The sequence below is a fragment of the Gymnodraco acuticeps genome, unplaced genomic scaffold, assembly GCF_902827175.1.
Source record: "Gymnodraco acuticeps unplaced genomic scaffold, fGymAcu1.1, whole genome shotgun sequence".
In the NCBI taxonomy this organism is placed as follows: Eukaryota; Metazoa; Chordata; class Actinopteri; order Perciformes; family Bathydraconidae; genus Gymnodraco; species Gymnodraco acuticeps.
In genome coordinates, this window is record NW_022992351.1 from 4,897,584 (window position 1) to 4,917,463 (window position 19,880).

Here is a 19,880-nt window from a genome sequence, read left to right on the forward strand (position 1 = left end):
TAGTCCTCTGCTCTGGGCTTGTTATTGTGTTGATCGTTTGTTAGATACCCACAATCCATTTGGAGATAAATGCGCTGACAGGGGAGAGTAGAGCCTGTAAAAGTCTCTTATGATGTTCAGAGTGGGGGCTCCTGGGGCTTGTGTCGAACATGTTTCCTCATCATTGGTCTCTTATCTATGTCTGCGCCTGTTCCAAGCAAATGGAGGTGGAATGAAATTAAGTTCAGAAATTGCAAGAACAAAAAATGTTAGTTTTTTTCTTTTTCATCATGCAAACCGATAAAAATAAAAATAAACTATGAGAAACAGAAATTGCTCAGGCAGAAATTACTCAATGCACCAGAGCTGAGAAAAATAGATCTTTTTTTCCCGCACTGACACAAGAATGCAGACACAGTTGCATGCACCAGCAAATGCACACTTTTAGAATTTCTAGAAACCTTCTGTTCCCACAAAAACATGTCAATAGCTATTTAGCATAACCACAATTCACATAAATTTAGGAGGTAATTGCCTTGTCTATGTTTATCATATTGCTCTCAACAAAGCTTCAGAGAATGAAAATGAAGTTAAAGCATTCAATTGATAATGCACTGCAGAGCACACTCTTGCATTCAGTAGCAGTGGGGCCTCCTGTGCTGAGCCTGAGCAGGTGGGGTGCAGATTGTAAATGGGGCTGCAAGGGGGAGCGTCTCCGGATGTTGGGACTGGGAAGGATTACAATTCCTGGTGGTGTTCCTGGAGCAGGACAGGCCCTGGGAGAGAGACGGGGCAGCTGCTCCGGGGAGCCGAGCTGAGCCCAGGCTGTCAGGCTGAGCTCCACCTCTGGGCCTCCAGCAGGTAGTCTGAACACTGGGAAGGCCCCCACTGAGGGTGGGGCCTCCACAGATGGTGCCATCACCACCCCTCTCGCAGTCTCACTGAGGGGCTGCATCTCAGATCTCTCTGTGCTTTATAACAAAGCTGCTTTAAAACAAGTTCCCCTTTCACATTCTCTATGGTAAAAGTTCACTGCTGTTGCACGATTGAGGAGAAGCTTCGGTTTAGTTTCTCATATTTCATACTTCTTAAAATGTGTGAACAGGACATTTGGGGCTAAAATGAGGAGGAAGTGGTTTATGCTTCTCCGTTGAAAAGGTGTGAGAAAAGTTAGTGGTTGTGGCTATTTTTCACAGCGTTTATCTTTTCATAACGTTGTGAAACTTTACTTCTATTGTGGTGAATTGTGCTTTTTTCCTGTTTCTGCTTTCAGTATTTACTCAGTATTTTTTTTTTTTTGCATTAATGTTCCGCTCTAATTTACCCCTAAGTGTTTTTCCCAGAGATTCAAGCATCTGAAGGGTTTACTAATTAGGCACACAGTACAAATGATCTTTCACAAGCTCTGTATCTTATCCGGAGTAATTACATGCTGATACATTATTCCTGGATAATTTCCAAAAAGAAGCTGCTTTGAGTCAAACTCATTTGTTCTTCCTCTTTGGAAGTGGGTAGAAAAAATAACCTCATGATGTGCAACACAATAATAGATGTACACATTGTAATCCACCTTTAAAAGCCAATGCATCCTCTGATATAGTGCAGGAATGCTTTAATCCGCCTGATGATCATGTGTAGATCATAAAGTGGGAGCTGCTCTTGATTTAATGTGCTCTCATTTGGGCTGAGAGTTGATTTAATTGTCAATGACAAGGCAGGATCTGTCTGGCTTGTTAATTTTGGGTGTACCCCTATTAAGTTGGGGGGAGGGAAGTAGTGCTGGACGGAGACTTGCTAAGCACTCAGTGACCTCAAACCAGACGTAAAATTGTTTGACTGCTGTTTTCCCTTCGCCCCACCTCCAGCCCCTCAAACCTCAGCCGTTGTCAAACTGAACTGACACTGACACTTCCTCATCTTGGAGCTTTCAGCTGACAAGGCCCAAGACCGGCGTTTCCACTCCTATTCTGCCTGATATGTCTTTGGGTCATCTTGTAGCAGGGGTAAACTCTGCTCGGTTTCCCCCTTACGTAGGCGGGTTTTGTTTTCTCTCCAGCAAGAAGAAGGAGAGGAGCCTCACCAGGCTGAGGGCCAAGGGCACACACTTGGCTGCCCATGACCTTGTCTTGTCACAATCCCTCAGCACCAGCCCTGATTCCTAAACAACAGATCCCTCACCAAACCAATCATGGCCGCCGGTGCTCCTCAGTCATATAGTGTCTGAGAGGCAAGTGTCCCCCCTCCCACTGTCACATTAAAACAAAAAAATAAAACACTTATTGTCTACCAAAAAGCCCAGCTTTGTCTGTGTAGCCCCAGGACAAATGAATATTGAAATCCCTTGAGGATCGGGGTGTGGGGCAGAATTCACCTTCCTGTCAGCATTTCTACCCCAAGTTGTCCCCTGGTCTTTATCTACTTTATTCCATCACTCCTGTCCTCACTCACAGCATCCACTGAATACCTATTTGCAGAAGAATGTGATCAAGAGGTCATGCTACTTGAACTAATCTGATTGGCTGTCATCTCCAATCTGACCGACATAGCACCCCTGTTCCTTGTGGGTACGCTCAGTGGCATCGGCTGCCGTCCGTTGTCAGGCCAACAAGCAGCCTGGGAAGGTGGAAAAGGAGGGGGGTGGCCAATCTGAGACTGCCACTTTCCCTCAGCATTAGCATCTCACTTAATGACCAGTTAAGAGGCAGCCTGGCAAATGAGTTGTGACAAGTGCTGCAGAAAAAGGAGTATTTTTCCCTCATATCTCCCGCCTCTCAATCACCATTTAAAGGGCTTGACGGGCTGACATAATTCCGCCATAATTATCACTTGGAGTATTCTTTTCGGGCCAGGACAGAAGTCAGATTGGATCTCATCATAGGGTAATAATGCTGACCAACAATAACTTTGTTGTCACTTCTCTCATCTGCGTGTCTTGCTTGATCCTCAGGGAATGGGCAGTCGGCTTCAGCCAGCCAGTTCAATCTGGTTCAAGTGAAGCAGGAGCCGCTGGACGTGAACTCTGGGGCCTCCCAGGACTCCACGCAGGAGCACAGCCTGGACCTGAGCAAGAAGGACCACAGGTACACAGCTGCATGGCACATAGAGGGTTAAGGCTATATACAACATGTTTATTCTTGTTATAAATTCACCTAATATATTCACAAAATAAATCAACAAGGAAATAAGGTTTCTCTGATTGATAGAAGATTTCTGCAGTCTTGGCAGCCAGGGTTATGTGCGCAATTATTTATCAAAAATATCTCATTTATATACATGTGCATACAATTATAAAACCCTCACCATATTTCTCAATTTTCGTGTGAGAAGGTTGTTTGTATAAAACGTCAACCCCAATCTTCCCTTCAAATAACAGTAGATCTTATTTCTTAAGAAGACAGCATTTTTCTTCTTCATTATATAGGCACACCTTGCGTGATAAATAGTCATATTTACTGTTCTCATGCAAATCTTGACTAAACATTGTTCATTTTCCTTGTTCCAGTAATGAATCAAACGGACACCCTGTACCGGGGAATACATCTCTTTTATCCTCGCTTATGAATAAGGTAAGATTCATCCATCAAACGCCTTTCATCCCAAGACAAATTAGCGGGACACGGAGGGGCCTGTTTGTTTTTTAATGTTTCACCGCTAATAAGATGAGTTTGTATCATTTAAATTTTCCAGCCATTTTTCATACAGTGTAATTTTCACTGCACCTCTCACAAATTAATATAATGAAACAGTAGCTGGGTGCCATGCCAGATATATAGAGATGTTTGTTTTTTGATGAGCTGTTATGAACTCGCCATCCATTTTTCCTCCTCCTTTATACTTCCCCCCCCCCCCGCTTCGCTCTACAGTTATTTATAGACTTTGTAAATTATTTGATTAAAAAGTCAGAGGAGAGGAAAAACAACAGGCAGGCGCTGCCCTCATTTTTTACCAAGTCTAAATGTTAGCGTATGGAAATTTAGATGTGCAATTTGTTTTGGCTGAAGATTAAAATGGCCACTGTTTTACACATACATCTTCTCTGATTGATACAAAAGTGACAGGTGGTTTCCATCACATTAATGATGTTATGCCTCCCTTTTTTTTACCCTTGACAAGTGGTCAAGTCCTCAAAGTTGCTCTACTCAAAGCTGTCATTAATCCAGAGAGTAGAGGGGCTTCAAGACCTGTTGTCCCACAGCTCCTTGTGTCATTTCAGCCTTTGGGGGTTAGATTCGAGCCAGCACATCACATAAAAGGGTTAACAGTTCCTCCCAGGGGACGCTTGGCAAACACGCTTGGCTTGCACTCAAGCAAAAGCCTGGTTGTTTGTAAATCTGTATGTGCTTTTTTGCTTCGCCAAAACATTTGTGTGTGTTTAAACTCTCACACTCTCATTACCATATGCGAGTGCCCAGTTTACGTATGTTCAGCTAACCCAGCAGCTGGTTGTTTATGTGCTATGTGTTTTCTAGATGTCACATGTGAACCCTGCACTGTTCAACGCCATGAACCTGAAGACGGAGCTGGAGGCAGGCCAGGGCAACCCCTCAGAGGCAGCCTACTATCTGAACAGAGTGCTGAAGCGGCCCATGCCAGAGAAACCCTCTGAGATCTGGAGGACATACCTCCGCAGGTATGAAACATGGAAGCAGTACAAGGAGTCACTTTAGTCTTTACTTAGTAAGACTTATTCATTTTGGTAGTGAGACAACAGCTAAAAGTACCGTCAAGGCCTTTTCTGGAAATACCATTCCTCACATACTGCATCACTGGAAACCCCCTGAAACATAAAGAATCTGCTCTAGCAGGAATGTGAAACAACTTACAGAGTTATTGTTTTTAATGATCTTATCTTGAAACAGTTGTCTTCTTTGCGTTTTACGTCTATTCGAGACAGTATATTTACAGTCTTTACTATCTGTCTTCCTTTAGGTTTGATACAGACGACTACTGTGAGTCTCAGTGTGACTTCCTTCAGAAAGTTCACTTCCACTGCTTGGTAGAGGACTGTTGTGCACTCTTCAGCACTGTGGATGGGGCCATTAAACATGCTACGTGAGTGTCAAAGTGTTTAATATATCTGAAAATAATTCCCCTTCCACATTAGAGGTTATTGCTTTATTGAACAACATATAAACAGGTTTCCATCTTGTTCTTTTAGCTTCCACCTCCGGGCGCATTTGAAGGTGAAGTCTGAACCTCAGTACGGAGAGGGCAGGGACTCCAGTGAGGGCGCCTCGCTGCCTGCGGCCCCCGTCTCTACAGCCAACAACCCCTCCATGGATGGGGCCCACCTCACCTCCTCTGGTGGGTACAGCTCCCCTCCCCCCTCCCTGCTGGCCTGGAAGCAGCTGACCGGCAGCATCCCTCAGATGTCGGCCTCCATGCCCAACCTGCCAGTCAACTCCCCCCTGGCCACCACCTCTCTGGAGAACGCTAAACCTCAAGTCAAACCTGGTTTCCTGCAGTTCCAGGAAAAGTATGAAAAACATTGAATGTCCTCTTACATTATTGTACATACATTTAGTTTATTCCACTATTTGTTAATTGAATAGCATTTCTCTTTTTAATTCCTCCAGTGATCCCTGTTTGGCTACTGACTGTAAGTACTCTAACAAGTTCCACTTCCACTGCTTGTTCGGGAATTGCAAGTATGTGTGCAAGACGTCCGGCAAGGCCGAGTCCCACTGTTTGGACCACATCAACCCCAACAACCACCTGGTCAACGTCCGAGACCAGTTTGCCTACTACTCGCTGCAGTGTCTCTGTCCCAACCAGGTGAGTGCGGCTCGGTATCTCAGCCAGGAGCTGAATCACCTACTGTCATCTCCCACAGTTTTCTAAGCATGAAGTATGCTATCTATTAGACCAGTATTTGAGGTTATTTGACTCAAGGCTTTCACAACCGCCGCTCCCTGTCTTCCATCTCTGCTGAAAAAGACAGTCGACTCACCCCAGTAATGCCTGTTTATATGTCAATGATGTCATTTTGACTGCCGCATTCTCCTCTCAGAAAAGGCCAATTTAGCTGATATTACCCAATAAATCATTGTCACTTGCACAGTAAACAAGGCTGTCTGGAATAGGGCAAAAATCAGGGGAATGCTTCGCAAATGAAACCTAAATGGCAGCCCCCCTGCCTGCTCTCATGAGCCCGTATTTGGAAAAGCGTTTAAATGAATTCATTAATGTGTCGAAAATCACCCCTCTCACAAAAAGTCCCCCCCCCTTCTTCCTCCTCCTCCTCTTCTCCTCCCCTCCTCCCCTTAGTCTCCATCTCCTGAACTGAGCAGATCTTATTTGGCCCGGTCCCTCTGGGATGTGGGCCTCACAAACAGATGGTGGTGTACAGACATGTTCCAGGGGAGGGGTGTTTGAGGGAAGCCTGGAGAAAAAGAAAAAAAAAGAAAGTCATCGTGCTTAGAAATGTGGGATGTTCCAAATGACCAGAATAAGAAAAGGCTGTGAAGGGTTGATTATATTTTTGAAAAAGATGTGTGTTGTGTTCACTTTAAATGTGCACACAAAGAAAGATTACATCATTTTAATCAACTCCTTTGTATTTTACATGGCCACATTTGACTTATGGAAATGTTTGTTCTGCAGCACTGCGAGTTCAGAATGAGGGGCCACTACCACTGTCTGCGGACCGGCTGCTTCTTTGTCACAAACATCACCACCAAGCTGCCGTGGCACGTCAAGAAGCACGAGAAGGCCGAGCGCCGCGCCGCCAACGGCTTCAAATACTTCACCAAGAGGGAGGAGTGTGGGAGGCTGGGTAAGAAAAATAACTCCTGACATAAGTGTGATACACGTTTGGCCGGCTGACTCTTTTTGTCCTTGGCATGTCAGCCTTAACACACATTTGTAATCATTTTCTACCATGATTAAAGGTATTACATTGAGGAAGATGTAGATTGATTTTCATTGGCTGTGCAGGAAGATGTTCTCTGTTTACAAAGGGAGAGGGACTGGTGTTGGCAAACAGTGTCGTGCTGTGAGTTGTTTAAGAGGCATGAAACAAGTCCGCCGCATAGGTTTTGTTGCTCTGTTTTGCATATTCACAATGGCACCTCAAGTCCCAAAGGTAGTCTTGCCTGTACTATATGAGCAATAACGTCAAAGGGGGCAATCACATCCAGGTTGTTTTCTTCTTCCTTTTGCCCCTGTCAGAAATGAGCAATTAGGTTTGTGTTTGTTAATTATCCGGCTTGTCTGGTTTAGCCTGTTTGTGTTCTGAAGCTGCGCCTCACAGCCACCGCTGCCATCACAATGAAATGAATTAAAAGTGATCTGTTTTTTTCAGGCGGTTACACAAGCTTTTCAGAACGCAGAAACAAAGCAAACAAAAACAGGCCCTAAACAGCTGTTTTTTGTCCCCAGCCTGATCTGCCAACTGTATTGTTTGGGCTGGGGGGAAAAAACAGAAAGGATTACCATCGCTAGCACTCCAGTCATAAAGAATTGATGGGCTGCCAGTATCCATGGCAGCGACATTAAACTGAACACAGCTGATGATGTTACCTGGTTTCTGTCTCACAAAAGGCCCTCCGTGTCACAGGGTTACTGTTATTTGCTCAACTTTGCGTGTTTAAAACATTGTGTGTGCAAAAGCTATTTGATGACACAGACGTGTTGTCCTCCTAAACTGGGTGCCATGGTTACTGACATGCTAGCACCTGCCCAGCATGTTACTCTTTCAATTATTTCTGCCTGCTTTTATATAATGGTATTTGATTAACAGGCAGAAACGGAGCATTCATTTAATTTGAAATCATAAAGCAATTAGAGCCAGAGCGGTTAAAACACTAGAAAAGAACAGAAGAATATGAAGCAGACAGCAGACACAATGGAGAACAAAAGGAAAAGTGACAATGGAGATACTTTGAAAAATGAATGTAATATGGTAATAATTGTATATTTACTTTGGTTTGCAGGGGTGTGTGCATTATTGGCCCACAGAAAATGAGAATTTATTTATGTAAATTCCTAATTGAATAAAGCATGTCAGTGTAATAAAAGAGCTCCACAGGTTTAGTGCACAGAAGCCTTGACTTGCTCAGTGTGACACCGGAGTGATCTAATATTCCTCCTACATGTACACTCCCAAACACTTTGAAAGCAATCCCTCTTTTGTCGGAGCTATATCATGAAATTAAAAAAAACTAAAAATATTTCACTTTGTGTTTGATCTAATCATAACACCGCCACCCTGATAATATTGCGTTTCAGCGCAGTAGCTGTTCTCAGCCGTGTCACAATGAGCAGAAGATCAATTCATCTGCGGGAGGAGAGTTTTAAAACTGTTACTGGTTTGTCTTTGCAGGTTGTAAGTATAACCAAGTTAACAGCCACTTCCACTGCATCCGTGATGGCTGCCAGTTCTCCTTCCTGCTCAAGCACCAGATGACCTCACACGCACGCAAACACATGAGGCGGATGCTGGGGAAGAACTTCGACAGAACCCCTTCACAGGTACAAATGTACAAACTGTCACATATGACACATGCCAACGGCAACGGGTCATTATCTAAATATACGGGTTGAACGCCTCAATGAATTTAAACAGTTGTTGAGCAGTTTATTGCACCACATGTCAACAAAGACAAGTACTGCACACACCCTTATACTGACAGATTAAAGCTGCATTTTCTTGCCTTGCACATGTTGTCCCAATATCATGGATTGTATTGTTGCACAAGAATGTGTAGATGTTGTTAAAGGAAGCTACATTTAAATGTGATGTTCCAACAAACACAAACAGTTATTGTGGTTTCTACTGTAAGAAGATGAGATGTTCTTCCAACAACTACTGCAAACCTGGTTGTAAAAGAGATATTTTTATATTGGTTTGAGACATTTAACATTTTTTATTTCACCTCTTAAACATTTTCTTATTTTGATTGGCATCCGAATTAACCATGACGTATTTGAGTTGGTTTTGTGTTGTGTATCAACCTTACTGTGCTCCCTGCTTTATGAATCATATTCTGGTAAAGAGTAACAAGTTCATTTGGTGTCAAAAAAGGAGCTCACATCCTGTCCCGTTCAGTGACAAATCACTCAAGACTTCGTTCTGTTGTAATAAACTGTGGAGTGTACATATCCAACTTCTCTCTGCAGTACTGTAGGTGGATACAAACATGTGGATGTTCTAGTTTGGTTTGTTCTTTTTTATGTTTGGAAGTCTTCATATAATGACAGAAATGTGTGTTCATTCTTTCCGACAAGTTTCCACTTCTTGAGAATGCTTGGTTGTTTGCCAAAAGCCAACACCTGCATTAATGACACGTTATAGGTGGAAATGTTTGTTCTTTTACAATAAAGCTTGTTTGTTTTTCAGGTGATGCCACTCAGTCAGAGGGCAGATGGATCCGGCATGATGGGAACTCATCCTGGTATGAACTCCAGCTTCTCCTCCGGCCTCATAGATGAGACTGATGATTACATGGACTACATGGGGGGGGGGGGCAGCCCACTCGGCCTCTCCTCAGAGTCCTCCAACCAGGACCGGAGCGGTACCAGCACACCTGTAGGCAACGACAGCTCTCCAGCAGGTGAGAATATGTCAAAAGAATTCCAGTAGAGCTTGAATAAAGTTCAGTTTAAGAGAATACAACTCTTCCATTCAGCCTCATGCTTCACTCAGTCCAACTCCATCTACTTTACCCTAAAAACAGCCACATTTCATTCTTCGCTCTATTAAGTGATTCAGTAGTTTCACTTGACAATCAATACCATAACGGCACATCCGTCATATTAAAGGAGGTTGATGACAATGCCGTTTTCTGATGTTCTGAGTCGTGGACAAGGTCTTTTGCAGTTTGCCTGGTTATCCTCATAAAACATCCATTTTGTCCATCAATGGTTTGAGTTATTGCACTGGACGTAGCTTATTGCATTTTCCTTTGGCCAGAGATCATCCCTGTGGCTTTATGTCTACTTTAGCACTTTTAGTACTTATAATTGTGCGGGGAAAGGGAAGCAAAGGAGAAATGGCCTCCTTTCACCTTAAAACTTACTGGATAAATTGATTCTTCTCTGCTTTTTTTTTCTAAATCGGAGCCTGTCTGTAATTTTCACATTTCTCCATGTGTTGCCAATATTATCCACTGTTTTTATCATTGTTCTTTTGGCTGGTGTTTGGGGGTTATTTGTCTTGAATGGGCCTCATTTTGTATCATTCTCTTATCTTTATCTTTCCCTTTTTGCCTCCCATCCCTCTGGTCGTGTGTGTGTGTGTGTGTGTGTGTGTGTGTGTGTGTTTGTGTGTGTGTGTGTTTGTGATCCCTTGTTCTGTGTGTTTCTTCCCTTCCTGTCTGTCCTTCACCCTCTCTGGTGGTCCTGTCTCTCCAGGACAAGGCTGGCCCTCCACCACTTCTGCTCCCACCACCCCTGCTGACACTAGAGCTACCCACTACGCACCACCTTCCTCCCCCCCTTATCCTCCTCCTCTTCCTCCTCACTCCTCTGCCCCTCCGCCTGGCTTCCAGTGCCAGGCCCCGTCCCTCTCCCCCGCTCTCCTCCGACCTCCTCTCTCCTCACTCCCATACCTCCTCTCTCCATCCTGTCTGTCATACTCTCTGCTCAGCGCCTCTCTGGGAGCCACTCGGAGTGTTGTCATGCCAACCAACACACCAGCTTTCAGCCCCATCATTGCCACTCCGTCTCCGGTTAAAAATGACGTCCCTATAGTGCAAGATGCTGCAGGTACTTATCCCCGGCTCAAACCAACACTGCAGCTGTCACTCTTAATTGAGTCCTGTGCCGTATTTAACTGTGTGATTCTCTGCAGTACTGTTGGGAAAAGACGGGGGGGAAAGGGGAGTTCCCAGCATGCAAAAAATAAAACATATAGAAATGTGCATGCTTACTGAGTGTGTACAACAGAACAAATGTGTTTAATTACCTCACCTACACCTGGCGTGTGTTTTCACTTTTAGTATTACTAGATTTAGAGAGTAGTACATTTGGCACCTGTAGTAAGAAGCCTTGTTTAGCCTCCTTTAACAAGACTTCATCAGCAGCCTCTTACTTTAATCACGCCTCAAGTTTTATCGAGGCCCACTGCTTCCTGTCTCGCAGAACAGGGATCAGATCATTAGCAGAGAGCCCAGGGTGTAGCATAAGGTGGGTGCCCCTAATAAAACAACATGGAGATAAGAGGGACGGTTAAGACCCACAGCTCCGCCTCTCTTTGGAGGCTGGAGACACCCTGTAAAAGTGTCATGTTCCAAAGTCAATCTATTATTTCCCGCCTCCTTTAATCATCCTGGGAATTAGGAATAAAAAACTCTGTGGCTCTCTGTGCTCACTCAGCTGTGAACCACTCTGAGTGAAGCCACACATTTCAACCAGAACGATCTCGGGACGTCATTTTATTTGTTGTAAACCAAGTGATTGTTGTTCAACCTGTCCTCTTACTTCTTCCAGGCAACACCATCTCCATTCCTACGGCCGCCGGTGCAAAGAAGCGCTTCTGGATCATCGAGGACATGTCTCCATACGGCAAGCGCCGCAAGACCGCCTCTTCCCGTAAGATGCTGGATGAGGGGATGATGCTGGAGGGCTTCAGGCGCTACGACCTCTACGAGAACTGCAAGGACCCGGGCTGCCAGTTCTCCCTGAAGGTGACGCACTACCACTGCACCCGCGAGAACTGTGGCTACAAGTTCTGCGGACGCACCCACATGTACAAGCACGCGCAGCACCACGACCGCGTGGACAACCTGGTGCTGGACGACTTCAAGCGCTTCAAGTCCGCGCTCAGCTGCAACTTCCCTGACTGCCAGTTTTCCGGCAACAGCACCCACTTCCACTGCCTGCGCTGCGGCTTCCGCTGCACCGACAGCACCAAGGTGACGGCCCACCGCAAGCACCACGGCAAGCAGGATGTGATCACCGCCGCGGGCTTCTGCCAGTTCAGCTCCAGCGTGGACTGTGAGGTTCCCGACTGCAAATATAAGCTCAAGTGCTCGCACTTCCACTGCACCTTCCCTGAGTGTAAGCACACGGTGGTGGGCATGTCCCAGATGGACTCCCACAAGAGGAAGCACGAGAAGCAGGAGCGCGGCGACCTGCCCTCTGTGTCCCCCAAACAGGAAGCGCTGCACCACCTGGGAGGAAGTCTGTCGGCCCCTCCCACCTCCATGAATCTCTCCACCTCCTCACCGAGCGACTTCCAAGCCCTGTCCCGCAGCATCAACAGCAGCGCGCCCTCCATGCTGTACCCCACAGGCGGCCTGGGGTCCGAGTACAGCCACATGTACGCGCCGTCCTCCCTCAGCCTGGACGGCTCCCTCAACCTGAGCACGGACCCCAGCAGCTGCCTCTTCTTCCTGAAGAACGCGGCCGGGCTGGGCCTCAGCGACTCCCTGGACCTCAGCACAAGAATGCACCACAACGCAGCGCGGTCCAACCAGGTGGCGGCGGCGCCTCAGGACGACACCACGGGAACATCTGGAGAGGCCGAGGACGACCTGTCGCCAGAGGACGAGGCGCGTCCGGGGGAGGAGGAGGAGGAGGAGGAGGATGATGATGAGGAGGAGGAGGAGGAGGAGGCCGAGCTTAACACTGACTCTAATGATGACTCCATGGCAGAGGCTGAGGGTGAAAAGGACAATGGCCAGAGTTCCGATGCTTCCGTTAACCACACTGATGCTTCCCGAGTGGGAAAGCAAGATGTCGACCCGTGAGAGAAGAGACTAGCAGTGACTGTGTGCTATGAACAAACTAAATGAAAGTGGCCTCATTTATCATATTTAGAGACTTCAGATGACAACAAAAAACAATAACAGCGTGGAGAAGAATGATGGCCCAAAATGATTTATTATGATGTTTACAAGATGACCAACATTATTAATTCAATTATGCATTAAAAAAATATGAACGGAGACACACAGAATTAGGCCCTGGTTTACACGCGGGGCAGCAATGTAAAGCATTTTACTACACATCAGTCTTTTTGTGTGCGTGCATGTTTGACTTTAATTTATTTTAATTTGTTCACTTTTTTGTGTGTGGTTAAAAGAAAAACTGTTAGAAAAACAAAAACAAATCTCTCTATATAACTATATATGTGTGTGTGTGTGTGTGTGTGTGTGTGTGTGTGAACGATGATATACAAAAGGAAATTGCTGGCACAGGCGACTGCAGGGCCGAGGAGACAGACAAAGGGACGTGAATCACTAAGGGGAAGCAGGATGCGTTCAAACATTTGATCTTTCTTACTGTATTAATATTATTATTAATTATTCTGAGACACTGAGAGAACAGGGAGTCGCTCTTCGCTCGTGCCCGTCTCTCAGATGTTGTTCGTGTTCTCGATGACATGTGGAATTGACCAGTAAATATTTGGTCAGTGGGGCGGTCTCAACAGTTCTCTGACATTCTGCTAGCAGCGTTCCACTAGCACCCAAACCAAGCTCAGCCCTTTGTAATTGTACCCCCCTGCGGAGGAATCAAGTTTGTGTGGATAGTGCACTTTTATATTAGCTGACCACGATGATGACTCATAAGCATATTTAAAAATATTTTTGTTACCATTTGCATCTTTGCATTACAATTTCGTTTTGTTGTGTTGTTAGTCAGAAGCATATCGATCTGTGAGCAGGCGAGGTCGTGATTAACGGCAGGAGAGCCAGGATGTGGGGGGGGCGGGGGGGGGGGGGGGTCGGACTGACCACAGGAAAAGATGAGTCACTCAGATGCAGAGCGAGGGGAGTGTGTTTTATGTTGACATTTGACAGACCGAAAATGTCTCAGCGGCATTGTTTCCATTCACTTGGGCTGTGGTTCAGCTCCTGTTGTAACGGTTTTTATTTAATATTTATGTGACCTTCCAATGAGAAATTTTAGGGTGTTAATGCACTTTTTAGGTTCATTTTTACCGTCTGAAAAAAAATGATATATATCTTTTAACAGGGAATTTTGCTTTAAAGATGTTGTTTTAGTTCACTTTTGCTTTAATGCACAAATAGATGTTAGTGTGACAAAGAACTGTTGTTCTGTGATTTATTTAAAGACTGGCTTTTTCTTTTTTGCTTCTGTGATCCGACAGTTTTAAAAAAAAAAAAGGAAATGGGTGCATCAGAAAGAAGGTGCCCTGACGAGAAACACTAATACGGACTGTGATTTGAAATGAACTCTTAAGAAGTTCATGGCGATGCTCACTTACTGTAGAACTAAATTATAAATATGTCAAAGCCATCCTCTGGTTTATATTGAGCGAATATGTTCGACCAAGAAGTGGACACACTGATTAAGAATGATCTCCTGAGCTTGGCATTGGAAAGAAACCATCATAATATAGGGAATACATGTGTGTAGATGATGTTCCTCCAGATATTGTTTTGAGAAGAAAAAAAAAGGTTGTACAGTATTTTCCTCTGTAAAAAATAACTATATATGAACAAAATGCTCTTTGATGAACAGCTTCCTTTCAAAAGAAAACCGTTAAGAGGAGAAATGAATAATAAAAAGTAAAAAAATTCAAATAGCCTCATCATAGTTTGCTTGTGTGCGTGACCTTTTTTAATGACCCCAGACTTTTGGGGGGAAAGCTGTGCATACTGTAGCTTTGGTAGATTTCGTTATGTTTGCAGTATTTATTGTTTTCTTTTTCCAAACTATGTCAGAAGCTCAAACTAAAATACACTGATTTGAATTGATTTATCGATGTTTCTGTTTTATTTATCAAACACTTTTTAGTCACTGTCATTTTTCCATGTGTGCGCTTTTGTTCTTCCTCATGAATTGAAATCCTTGGTTTATATTGACTTTGCTGTGGGCCTCGTTCTCAGACTGATTGTCTCCGGGGATCCAGAGCGGAGGCGTCGCCACGTTTGTTTTAGTTTCTCATCAGATAACTGTAGGGGCTGGGAGACTGTGTGTGTGTGTGTGTGTGTGTGTGTGTGTGTGTGTGTGTGTGTGTGTGTGTGTGTGTGTGTGTGTGTGTGTGTGTGTGTGTGTGTGTGTGTGTGTGTGTGTGTGTGTGTGTGTGTGTGTGTGTGTGTGTGTGTGTGTGTGTGTGTGTGTGTGTGTGTGTGTGTGTGTGTGTAGGATTTATAAAAAGTGAAAATAAAGAAACTATAATTAGCCTATATAACAATACACATGTAGTGATTGATAGTGCTTCAACCTGAGGACATTGCGTGTGGACGACAGCAGGGCAAAGGTCACAGCAGCGATCTCTGTTTCTCTATCTGTCAGTGACACTCCTGGTGTGTGTGTGTGTGTGTGTGTGTGTGTGTGTGTGTGTGTGTGTGTGTGTGTGTGTCTCCCCCTGAGAGAGACAGATAGGCCGCGGCTGTAAGAACACAGACCTGTGGCTCCGTCCCAGCTGCTCAGAGCCTCATATTTCATGACCTTGTGCGCCTTTCCCCCGCTTTGTTCAACTTTCAATCCAACTGGGACACTTTCTGCCACAGAATTTGAAGAAAAACAAACATCTGCATCCATGCAGGTAGAGGAATCAACAATATTTGTTGTTGTGGTCGCCCGTTGTTCACGCTTGACATTCTGGTGCGGGAACAAGATCAGAGCCTCGGACCATTAGGGAGAGTTAGAGTCCTGCTACTGCTAACAAGATGGCTCTCTGTGTCTTGTTCACCATTAACAGGGCACTTATTTTAGTTCTTTTTTTTTCTTTGCTTTGAGCCACGTGCTGGGTTCTCCTCCCACTCCCCATGTCACCCAGCGGCCAGTGTGTCGGCTCTCTGTCCCTTCGTCTACAGCTGTTCCTGTCCTTCCTCCTTCACTTCCTTGTGATGTTTTTTTTAATAAAAAAAAGAGAGAAAATGTGGGTAAAGGCATCACCATCTGTCAGCCAGCTGGCATCCTGTATATAATCTACTAAGAAAAAAAAAGAATAAACATGAAAATTATATTACACAAAAACCAGACGGAAACGACCTCCAAATCCTGCATAGGCTGCTGCCGAAACGACAGATCATTTTACTGTTTTAATTAACGGAGCAAAAAGGATGGTATAAAAAAGTGGGGGGAAAATAAACTGAGATGTATTTCCACTGCTGCGAAAAATGTAATATGAAAGCCTCCTGCTTACTGCAGCGTACTGGGTAAACAGCAACATTTTAGACTTTGTAAAATATATTGCACTTTTGGACTAAAAGCCATCTCCCGTTAGCGTTCAATTTGGCTAGAATCATGAGACATTTTATATGAAAAGCAGACAATGAAGCAATTTTTTTAAAAGTCTACTTGAATTTGTTGCCCTCAGCACTACTATTCATTCTTGTCGTATTGCTTATTTACACTTGGATAACAGTGCTGTTCATCTTCATTGTGCTATATTTATGTTTTTCTTCTGTTTCTGCATGTCTTATGCAAAGATTGAGCTTTTTATTCAGTGAAATAAAAACATACTGAACGACTGTAGGCCTGTTTTCACTGTTCATGTCTTGTTGAATGTCAAAGAAGAGTATGACAAATCTTTCAACTGATGCATACCTTTTCACAAAACACAACACCAGGTCGTGTATATTATGCGTGCCAACAATTTGTGCTGTGTGGCGGCCATCGCTGACACGTAGTGGGTTGATGTGCCAGGAACAGGTTGAGTGAGAGAGAGAGGCGACAGTCGGGGCTGGGAACATACACGACAGGTGTGCACTGCATATGTGGTCACATGACGCCTATAAGGCAGATTAGGGCCCAAACAGATGAAGCGCTGCTTAATGGCAGCTTTTATTAAGTTCACAAAGCGTGGAGGGGGAGGGGGGGGCAGAGGAAAAGCAGGTGGCTGGGCCCGGGCACTCTGAGATGAAGACAGATATTGTACAGTGGAGTCAGTGGAGTGGCCACTGTGGAAGGATTTATGAAGATTTGTCCGCTGTGGACTCACCGAGTCCTGCGTAATACAGCCAGAGAGGGAGAGCTGGAGAAGCTCAGAGAGAACAATGTGCCAGCCAAGAAGCCAGAGAGTGCTATCATATAAGATGAGATGAAACTATTATAATACCTGTGGGGAGAGTCTGTCACTGCTGCAACAAAATTAAAAGAACGCACAGAAATAATGACAAATGTAATATAATATGGAGGAACATGTTAGGTGTACATGAAAGCAACAAAAAAACAGATTATAAAAGATCAGCTGATTGTGAGACATTTGACATGTATTATTAAAGAAATGCACACATTAAGAAAAACAATGCACTTCTAATGACGACAAACCAACTACCATATAACTATCAAACATATCAACACATGGTACTGGTTTTGAAGACTGTACTATTATAATATATAAATAGTGAATATTTACCTACAAATATATAAAGAGAAAAATACATAATCATGAACATTTTTCTTAACCTCAATGTGAGAAAGGAAGGAAAAGGTGATATTGTGTGTAATCACTATCATGAGCATATTTGAGCGTAAAGGTGTCATATCAGCAGAAACTACAAATGGCTCAAGATCACTAAAGGGAGGCTGTGATGATCTGAGTGTGTGTCCGGGCCTCAGACAGAGACACTTGAGTGAGATGTGATGTCAGTTTAGTCTCCATCTCTCTGCAGAGCTGCCTCCAGGCACACACCATTTAAACAGACAGACTGTTCACTGGTTGTTAATCTGCCATGTCCCTCATTCTGGGTCATGGTTCCAGACTCTCGTGATTTTAGCTTTTAGATAAATTGTTTCATTTTTTTCAACAGAAACTATTTCACTCATATTTGGGTGGAGTCGAACTAGATTAACAGATATTCATTTATTGAAAAATATCATCAGGCATCAGAGCAGGGGTGTCAAGTGTGGGGGGGGGGGGCAATTGCCCCCTTCAAAATATCATGAAAACCGACATAGTATGAAAACTATATAACCGACGTATGTTGAAAAATAAAAAAAGGGACAACAATTTTTCGAAGATATCATAAAAAATAAAGGGAAAAAAACGACAAAATATGAGTATAGTATGACGAAAACATCAGAATAAAATGACATTCTAGTATGTTAAAATGAATAAAAAGTCATAGTAAAGTATGTTTTTAAAAGCATATTCAATTAATATTAGTGGATGTCATAAAGATGTCATTGTATAATGCCATACCTTTAACCTCTTCAGCCCCAAGCCTGTTTTTCAGGTTTCAGGCTCGAAAATGACATTCCCAGAACAAATGACCATATCTTCCCTTCTAAAAGGGTTAAATTAATAATCTTTTTTCTCAAAGTAATGATAAACCTGTGAGTTGGATGTAGAAAAGTCAGAATCAATATAGATGTTTTTTATTTGAAAGAAAATTCAGATTGAACATGGTAAAAAACTGTAAATTATAGTGTCCGTCCAAAAAATATTTTGTACTTATAGTGAAAAGTGAAAACTAACCTTGGATGATGGGTTAGTAGACTAAAAGCTTTAGGAATCCAAAGTACAATATATAATAAGTACCCTGTATCAAGATTGATGCAAAACAAGTGATATTTTACCTTTTTAGACAGATTTAGCAAAAAAAACTCTTCTGGGGCCATTTGGGTGGATTTTCCTTATCTCTGGCCCCCCTTCTTCGATTTTGACATGTGACATCTCTTTCTGACCGTTAGAGCCAATAGAATCGAAGGGAAATCGTCCCGCATACACTCATGTTAAAAAAAGATGGCGTCTTCGCGCATTCAATCTTGCTCCAGAGCATAAGAATGGCCTGCTCCACTATTTTAAAACGGAATCGCAGTTTTATTGCTTATAGATTATCAGAACATTTCAAAGGGCCCAAGGGGACACAGCCACATTGGATATTAACCTATGGATTAACTACATCATCGTTTTAATTAGTGATGGCGAGATGAAGCCTTATGAAGCTTTGAAGCTTTCCAGCCAATTGGTTCGCAAAAGGGTTCATCTCATGAGGCTTCATCATGGGCTTCATTTGAACATAAACCCCCTGTTGGTCAAAGTGTGTAAAACAGGCAGATTGGACATCTCAACAGTGTGCTGTATCTCATACCGAGTTCCCAATGAGTAAAGCCTTAGAATAACTCTAAACAACGAACATTAAATCATATTTTCATGTTAACAATATTGTATTTATTCCAGTTTAATGATTGTGATTGAAAAGCTTAAGGAGGCTGGTACACATTGCAAAGAGGGATTTGTATTCCTTCATAATATTCATAAACGTAACCATGTTGTAGCCTGAGAAAGGCTAAACCATATCAAAGAATACATTTATTAACTACATTATCTCATTTAGCTGTAGCTTTTATAAATAACAAAAAATACGTATTGTTCAGTCGTTGAACCAGGGATCCTGCGGTCATGACTCATGAGTCAACTGTTTTCCAGCTGAGCCACAGCACACACACTAAAGCTCCCTGAAAACACTGCAAGATATGTATTCCTGTATTTATTCATGTTTTTATTCATGTTTTTATTCCTACATTTATTTATGCTTGTATCTATTTATACTTATGACATGTTCCGACCTCTATATAAGTGAGGGTCTGAGCTCTCTTGATTCCATCGTGTCACCGGGCCCGGGTACAGGAGGGGTAATATGGTTCTTGTTATACATCCATGGGTATTATGAGCGTTGTGGTTCAACCGATCTGAATGGCTTCCTGAAGCAGTCACGTGGTATCGACAGGCAGCGAGGCTTCGTTTGTCATCGATGACGTCACTGGCCCAACACGATACAAGCCTCGATACATGCTTCACAAAAAGCTTCGATGGATTACTCGATACACGCTCCGAAGCCTCGGCGCAATACATAACATCACTAGTTTTAATGCCATTGAAGACCAGTTTTGACCAGACAAAACCAAGGTAAGCCATGTTAGCGTTGTGGGCTACCTAGCGCCACTTGTTTTGATGTACGTTTTTGTTGATAACGTCGCGAGTTTGTATCTTTCTGTGTTGAGGTGGGCACCGTTAGATTCTGTGTCTTTACGAT

At 43.6% G+C, this 19,880-nt stretch overlaps 1 protein-coding gene across 1 annotated transcript in view; it reads left to right on the plus strand.

The window, feature by feature from the left end:
* The window catches only part of casz1 (castor zinc finger 1), a 65,742-nt gene extending 51,097 nt beyond the window's left edge, over positions 1 to 14,645 (plus strand). Inside the window, 11 exon segments of the mRNA XM_034209079.1 lie at positions 2,927 to 3,059; positions 3,482 to 3,545; positions 4,449 to 4,609; positions 4,909 to 5,031; positions 5,138 to 5,455; positions 5,556 to 5,754; positions 6,583 to 6,754; positions 8,303 to 8,451; positions 9,320 to 9,533; positions 10,333 to 10,686; positions 11,410 to 14,645. Coding sequence (XP_034064970.1) covers positions 2,927 to 3,059; positions 3,482 to 3,545; positions 4,449 to 4,609; positions 4,909 to 5,031; positions 5,138 to 5,455; positions 5,556 to 5,754; positions 6,583 to 6,754; positions 8,303 to 8,451; positions 9,320 to 9,533; positions 10,333 to 10,686; positions 11,410 to 12,671 — 3,149 coding nt within the window. The 3' untranslated portion in view covers positions 12,672 to 14,645.
* Positions 14,646 to 19,880: the final 5,235 nt, after the last annotated feature.